General features: G+C 34.2%; 1 protein-coding gene across 1 annotated transcript; it reads left to right on the forward strand.

The window, feature by feature from the left end:
• The first annotated feature begins 218 nt into the window (after window positions 1-218).
• On the forward strand, window positions 219-6,336 carry LOC114178127 (strawberry notch protein (DUF616)). Its single transcript, XM_028063854.2, has 9 exons — window positions 219-926; window positions 1,349-1,579; window positions 1,737-1,950; window positions 2,108-2,217; window positions 2,298-2,497; window positions 2,873-2,976; window positions 4,916-5,103; window positions 5,204-5,403; window positions 5,849-6,336. The coding sequence occupies exons 1-9, from the start codon at window positions 701-703 to the stop codon at window positions 6,077-6,079; spliced, it is 1,704 nt and encodes a 567-aa protein (XP_027919655.1). The 5' UTR covers window positions 219-700; the 3' UTR covers window positions 6,080-6,336.
• The last annotated feature ends 1,677 nt before the right edge of the window (window positions 6,337-8,013 follow it).

The raw sequence follows: 8,013 nt of genomic DNA on the forward strand, positions 1-8,013 counted from the left end.
TAATAGCACCGTCGAGTTAACGGCAATAATTGATGATAGTTAGCAGATGTCAGAATATGAGGAGGGAGAGTGCCATTTTTTCAATTCCACGTCATAATTAGTGAGGCACGAGTGTCTGAAAGAGGCAAATATTGTGCAGACCAGCTATAAGAGTTCACAAATTTTCAGGTTTCTATTTTCATAAAAATTTTAATCCCCAATAAGGTAATTTTCCCTCTTATAAATAATATTCAATGAAAATTTTCTCGGACTATGAGATCATCTTCCTCACTTCCGGATCAGCGAAAAAATAAACAATTTTTTTTTTTACAGTTTGAGTATTGCGATCCCGGATTTCTTCCCAGTGTCGGATTTCGGAAAACCCTACAGGGCCAATCAAAAACCCTAGATTCGTCTTCATTTTTGGAAGAAATTTTCAGTGTAACATGAACGTATTTCAGTTGATTTTTCAGGAGGCGCGAGTTTCATTTGGCTCTGTTCTTTGTGTTATTTCGGGATCTTGAATACCCACAAAGGGAAATCAACTTTGTTTTATTGCTATTGTTATTGTTTGTTTGTTTTTTTTCCCATTGTTGAGTTGGAAGTGAGAGTGGGATTGGTGAGAGTGCATTGGGAATTGGTGGCGTTGGGTTCTGTTGCGTTGATGAATGCGTGATCTGGGTGGAGAGAAAGAGAAGGGCGACGAATGAGAGGGGCATAAATGTCTGCTCCATTGGGTATTGGAATTCGTTCTGGAAGTTATGGGTCTTTGGATAAACAGGTACAGAACGGCTCTGGACGAAAGGCTCCGAAGATGCTCAAGGAGAAGGAGAAGGAGAGGTTGTTCCTTTGGATCTGCAAGTTCGCCGGTCGCAAGAAGGTCGGAATGCTCTTCCTCTGTCTCATCTCTGCTGCAGTTTTCATCTGGGTTTTGTATGTTGGAAAAGGTTCTCTCACTCTCTCCTTTTTCCTTTCATTTCTTTATTTATTTATGGTTGCTGTGTTAAATTGTAATTATGTGATTGCATTAAGTGTTTATTACAATTTAAGCACCTAGTTGTTGGGTCTAGTGGAAGGTAATAGTTTCCCCAATGCAACAAAGTTTAGTTCTACTACGTGCTGAGAAAGATGTCCGCATTTAGTATCTGATATTGTCTTGAACAGAATTGCCTGGGCGGATACCTTGTGGGGACGGGGATTTCAATTCTATCATTCATGTTGTGCGTGGTGATATGCCATTGTTATCCAGTTCTTTTGTTTGGCTCAACTGGGTTTACTAGAATGTGTCGTGAGTTGTGATTTCATATGTTGTTTGAATTTGACCTTATTTAGAACATAGTATGATGCTGGTCGTGTGGCTTGCTTTCAGGTGAAGATTCTCAGGAAGGAAACACAGTGCCAAACATTGGTGATAATGAAAGCATCTCTGCAAGTGATTCTAAATCTGAGATCTCTAGGAAAAATGCAATGGACTTAACTACAAAATTGAGCTCTCCACCCCCTGGCTATTTTTTGGGCTACAATCTTCCTCCAGGGCATCCTTGTAATAGCTTTACACTTCCTCCCCCGCCTGCTGATAAAAAGCGTACTGGGCCACGTCGTAAGTTCCAGTAATTTTTCTGCCTAAAATATTTTTTACACTATTTGACACTTAATTTAATAGTTCTTCCCAGCATCCCTGTATAGATTATTTAGTTGTTCGAAATTTTTGTGATTATGGTATTTCTCCTGAATATCCGGGCTTGTTTATGTTTTAGCATGCCCGGTGTGTTACCTTCCTGTGGAAGAAGCCATTGGACTGATGCCAGCATTGCCTTCACCTTCACCGGTCCTTAGGAATTTAACATACGTCTATGAGGAAAATTTAAGTAGAGATGGAGAATTTGGAGGTTCAGAATTTGGTGGATATCCTACTCTGAAGCAGAGAAATGATTCTTTTGATATACGGGAGTCAATGAGTGTGCACTGTGGGTATGTTTTACTTTTCCCTTATAAGTTTCATCTGTGCCTACCAAGGAATGTTCTTTTGTGGTTATAGTATTCTGTGGTAGTAATAAAACATTATTGTTCCTTTTCACTGACATGAATCCATTTTCCATCTTCAATGATGAATGTCTATACCAATCAGATTTTTAAGAGGAATAAAACCTGGCCGCAAAACAGGATTTGACATTGATGAAGCCGACCTTTTTGAAATGGAGCAGTGTAAAGGAGTGGTTGTTGCATCAGCCATATTTGGTCTGTATTACATGATTTCTGAATTTATTTACTTGTTTATAAGCTTGTAATTGATTGTAACACACAAATTTATTGTTCAGGAAACTTTGACGAGATAAATGAGCCAAAAAATGTGAGTGACTATTCTAGGAAGACTGTGTGCTTCCTTATGTTCGTAGATGAAGAAACAGAAAAATATCTGAGCAGTTCTGGCAAGCTGGGAAGCAGCAAGAAGATTGGTTCATGGAGAATTATTGTTGCTCGGAATCTTCCTTACGCAGATGCAAGACGGACAGGAAAGGTCAGAATTACATTTGAATGGTACCATCATGACTGAAATAGAAATTAGCACATGGGTTGTTGGTCATTCTTGTTACTGAAATATTTTTTAATAGCTGTATGGTTCAGTATGATCTGGTCATTATGCTGTGGGAAAGTAATATTGTTTGGATGTGGTTTCAACTCTGGTTGATCTACCTTCTGAGGTTTAATACTGCCATACTTATTTGCATACACACAAATGAGAGGGTAAAATGCTTAGATCAATAGACCTCCTAGTATAGGCTAGATCCTGTGTATGAATCGAATAAAATCAAAATTTTGCGTAGGCATTTATGTTTCTCATTCCTAAAGTAATACTTTTGTTACCCTGTAAATTTTATTACTTTTTCCACAGATTCCAAAGCTTCTGTTGCATAGAATGGTTCCAAATGCTCGCTATTCTATATGGCTTGATGGGAAGCTTGAGCTTGTTGTGGATCCATATCAAATTCTTGAAAGGTATATTCTGGGGAATCGATAATTTATATAATATACCACTATGCCTATTCATTTTATATGTGAAAGTGATAAGTATTCTCATTTCAGTCCTATGATTAGTTTTATAAATAATTTAGCATGTAGGTTTCTGTTCTGTTTAATTCTGTTTTAGATGTGTATCCCTCCTATTTTAATGCTCATAACATGTTTTCATACTAGACCACTGTGGGACTAGGTGATATGAGTTTGATCAGTATGCATAGGTTTTGCTGTGGTCACAATTGCTCTGTAAGTCCATTTTTGGACATTCTCCACGATCCAATATGGTTTGTCCTCCAAGATGTAAGGTGCAACTCACGTATATCTCCTTATTATGTGCTTGTTGCTCCATAAATACCTTTTTTGAATTTTATAGCTTAGCATGAAAATCCTAGAAGTTCAAGTAGGGAATTTCTTTTCTTCCCATGTTGACATCTTAATCTATCTAGACAGAAAGTCCCTTCAGATTGTTCATAGATGATGTCGTCAGTGTAGTTATGAGTTTTCAAAGAAAACAAATGAATAACTGTAGAGCTTTCTGCCTTGAAATGGTTGCCAATACTCAAGCTGTGGATTTTATACTATTGTATGTTGCTAACCAATAATATAATATAATAGTTTTCAGAGCATAGCAGTGGAAACTGAGGCTAACTTAATCATCAACTAGATTAAACTCTATTCTAGTCGCACTTTCAGTTAATCTGTTTGGGTAACTTTTAATACCCTTACAACACAAGCCCTACATAGTATGTTCATTGAACTTGGGACTCAACATTTCAGCATCATTGGCCCATACACACCTGATGCACCAATCCAATGTGTCCTTTCTTTTTATTGGGAAAGTAGTTCGAAACCAAAAAATGGAGAATACAAAGTCCTTTAAGAATAGCCTAAAGAGAAAAAAAGAAAAAGAAACAGAAGCTACACATGAGCCATTTTCCTTCTTCACGAACTCATGTAGTCTGCTGCACAACATACCTGCTAATAGATCCATGATTGCTCAGTGCAAAAGTTGTTTGTTTTGGGGAAACAGAGGTATGGTAACGTATACTAAATCCCATGATTACTGGCTAGAAAATCAATACATGTTTTCTGTAGATAAGATTGGATCAGAAGTCTTGATCTCTACCTCGGCATTGTATAAATTTGGACAATTATTGTCATGTGGCATAGGTATTTCTTCAAATTGATATTTCTGACATTAGTGCTCATAAGATAGCTGGTATGGAAAACATCCTTGAAATTGAATTTGTCTCTGAAGTATACGAGGAAGGGGATATCTACTCTGGATTCAACTTAGAGTAAATTGTGTTGTGAACATAATGTACTAAAATGCCATGGTGGATATACACCATTCTTTGAGATCTTCAAAAAGAAGTTCAGTTTAGAGGAGCCTTGTACATCAATATTTATCTCTTCTAGGACATTTTTTTATTGGCTTGTAACACTAATATTTCTCGTATGTAAGTATTGGAATCTTGTCAAATGCGAATTTCAGCTTACAGGACTTCTCATTCACAGATCAATAATTGAAATGTTAACAGCTTCTGTGATTTATTTTTATTTTGTTGATTTTACTGCACATTATTGTTGGTTTTGCAATTGGTTTTGTTTGATCATTTTCTTACCTCAGCTTCATGCTCAAGTTTAGATTCCATTGAGTTGCTAACCGAGGTGTTATAATATGTTTCTGGATGAACAAAATACTGATATATACTGTATTTATTTTATGAAAATCAAGCTTGAGCTTTTACTGGATTTATATGTACGTTAACGTGGAGTGTTGTTGACCAAAATGCAATTAATTTGGGGTCATATTTCATGCTTATGTTCTTTTTCTGACTTTTTACAACCTATATTTAGCTTTTCCTTTTCCATCATACGTGTTTTGACACCTAAACTACCCTTCACCCTTGTTTAGGTTTTTGTGGAGAAATAATGCTACTTTTGCGATATCAAAGCATTATAGACGTTTTGATGTATTCGTTGAGGCCGAGGCAAATAAAGCTGCTGGAAAGTATGAAAATGCCTCCATTGACTTTCAGATAGAGTTTTACAAGAGAGAGGGATTGACCCCGTATACAGAGGCCAAGCTTCCTCTTATAAGTGGTAGGTTAAACGGCCTTACTATATTTATCTGGAATGAGATGCACTTCATTTTTTTCTTGTAAACTTTTCTCAAACTCCAAACATCATGTCTGAGTTGCAGATGTTCCTGAAGGATGTGTGATAGTACGAGAACATGTTCCTATAAGCAACCTCTTTACTTGTCTTTGGTTCAATGAAGTTGACCGATTCACTTCAAGGGACCAGCTTAGTTTCTCAACAGTCAGGGACAAAATTTTGTCGAGGGTAGATTTTCATTTTCACATGTTTTTGGATTGTGAACGACGCAACTTTGTAGTTCAGGTAATTTCTATTGCATTGATTTCCAGAAGGTACATACTGATTCTGATCTGATCTGATCAGACGAACATTTAGTAATGCAATAAAGATGAACACATGCATGTGCACCATTCTGAACAGTGAAAACATTTAGTGAATGCAATAAATACGTGCACATGCATGTGCTCAACCTTTAGAAAGCAAATTCATCAAATGATAACATCTTCCACATTGATGATTACTCTTTTATATTTTCACACATAAACTCCTTTCATTTCTGTTTCATTGTTTTTCTTTGTTTCTCTTAATGTTTTCACATCTAGATAGGAAAAAAGTACTTGACTCATTTATTACATTACCTGGGGTGGATCTGATCTATTCCATCATTAATTTCTGTAATAGTAACATTTGTTTTAGTTCACAAAATTTAGTTGTGTTATGAAAGTGTGCTGCAACCACCCTTTTACAGAAATACCACAGAGATCTATTACTGCGCCTGGCTCCACCAGATAGCTTTGGTCACAGTTCACCTCCTCCACCATCTCCTCTTACTCCGTCGCATGTGCTTGAAACATCACCTGAAAAGGTGGCAAACTCACCCATTAAAAGAGGCACTGGAAAGCGTGGAAAAGATCGAAAAGCTGGTCAGAGGCGCCACCGGAAAGTTGCAGCCGGAAGTAGAGAGATGGAACCGAGTTAACAGTTTTGTTTGGGTGATTAGATGATCATTATTATTATTTTATTTTTAAATTCCACTTTGAAAATGTCATTGGTTGCAGTAGTGGAGGAAAAAATGTGCCAGATGAGTGTTGTATTGTTTCCACATAGATGCTCTCATTCTTTTTACTATCCGCAATTGTCCATTTTTGTTAATTTTTTACTGTATATATAGTAAAATTTTCAATAATTATACTGTGGGTTGCCACTGAATTCCTCATGTGGTAACATCCTTTGCTATTCTGCCATCACAGGAAAATGTGCTTCCTCTCTGTCATGCTAGAAAAAAATATCCAAGACACTCTTTGGATTACATATATTTTTAATGAAAAAGAAAGAAAAAAAAAAACAAACTTGGAGACTAAATCAATTCTCTTAACCTAATATATGGATGACCTTATTTATCTCTATATATAATAATCACAAGAATCATAAGAGGTGCAAGTAGGAGTATTTTCTCACCAAACTAAAGCAAACTTATTACATAGTAACTTCAACTATCAACATATCTACTATCTTATTTGAAAATACACACACACACACACATATATATATATATATATATATATATATATATATATATATATATATATATTCTAAAAGTAATTATTCTCAAACATCTAATGTCTTCTTTGAATATATATATAAAAAAAATCTGAAATTGATTTTTCTTTGAAAATAAAATCCACGGCTTTATCCTATTTGTTCCTCAATTTCTAGAGTACCAATATATTATTATTGAAAAAAATATGTGAAGAGAATAAAGAATTTATTTCACAAACAAATTCCATCCTTTGAAATTTTATATATCACTTTCATAATCTTGTCTTGAAAGGCAGTGCTCATATTCCCGCGCTTTAAGTAAGTATCATTAAATTTAGTATTATTTTACATTATTCACATATTTTCATTAAACTTCTTTAATTCCTCGTCTTTTATCTTTTATTTCCATGTTAAATACGAATACATACACATGATAGATTAAAAATATGTGAAAATTGTTTAGATGTATTAAAAAGGTTCATTAAAAAATTTTCATTTTCTTATAATTTTTTGAGTTTTAAATTTTAAATTTAAACTGTTACCATACTTTTACGGCATTAAAAAAATCTTTTTTTTTACTATTTTTTTTTTTAGTTTTGAATTTTAAATTCGAACTTTGTTATCATACTTTTACAAATTTTACACGATTTAGCGATTTTAAATTCTAACTTTATTATTATATATTTCAAATTTCAAATGATCAGATCTAATCATAGATTATATTTATTAAATAAATTTAGATTAATAAAAGTATAATTAAATTTAATACAAATATTTTATTTTGTGAATTAAAATAATAATATTTTCATTATAAAAATATATTTAAGTTGTTTATATGCAATGCACTAGTTTTTTAAAAATAAAAATATATTTATTATCAGAAATTTAGTTTTTAAAAATATGATTAAAATATAATATAATTATTCTATTTTATGAAACTAAATAATAATGTTTTATTATTTATTTATATTATATTATTTATATATTTATTATTGTAACACTCATTTAATTAATAACGTAATTAATGAAGCGTCACACTGGAATAGAAACGTAGAGCAGTCTTGGAGTTTAAACCCACTCCTTACACTCAAGGCAACCGCGGTGCCACAGGAAAACCAAATACAAGTCTAACAAAAGAGAATAGAGTAGCAAAGCGTAAAACAATACATGGGTCGTAGCCCTAACGAAAACCATGGAGAAAATGAAATCCAGCCCAGATGGCTAAGCAGCGGAATCGCCATTTCCTTGCTGACCACGAGAACCTCGCCCATCTGCTCCCATCAATCAAATTGATGATCATCGCAAGAAAGAAGAGCCACATACAAGACAACCATACAACAAACAGGGTAAGCTAGAGCCAACAACATTTTCATC

Source organism: Vigna unguiculata, chromosome 3 (genome assembly GCF_037176805.1).
Source record: "Vigna unguiculata cultivar grain cowpea cultivar isolate G323 ecotype 2 chromosome 3, ASM3717680v1, whole genome shotgun sequence".
NCBI classification, from domain to species: Eukaryota; Viridiplantae; Streptophyta; class Magnoliopsida; order Fabales; family Fabaceae; genus Vigna; species Vigna unguiculata.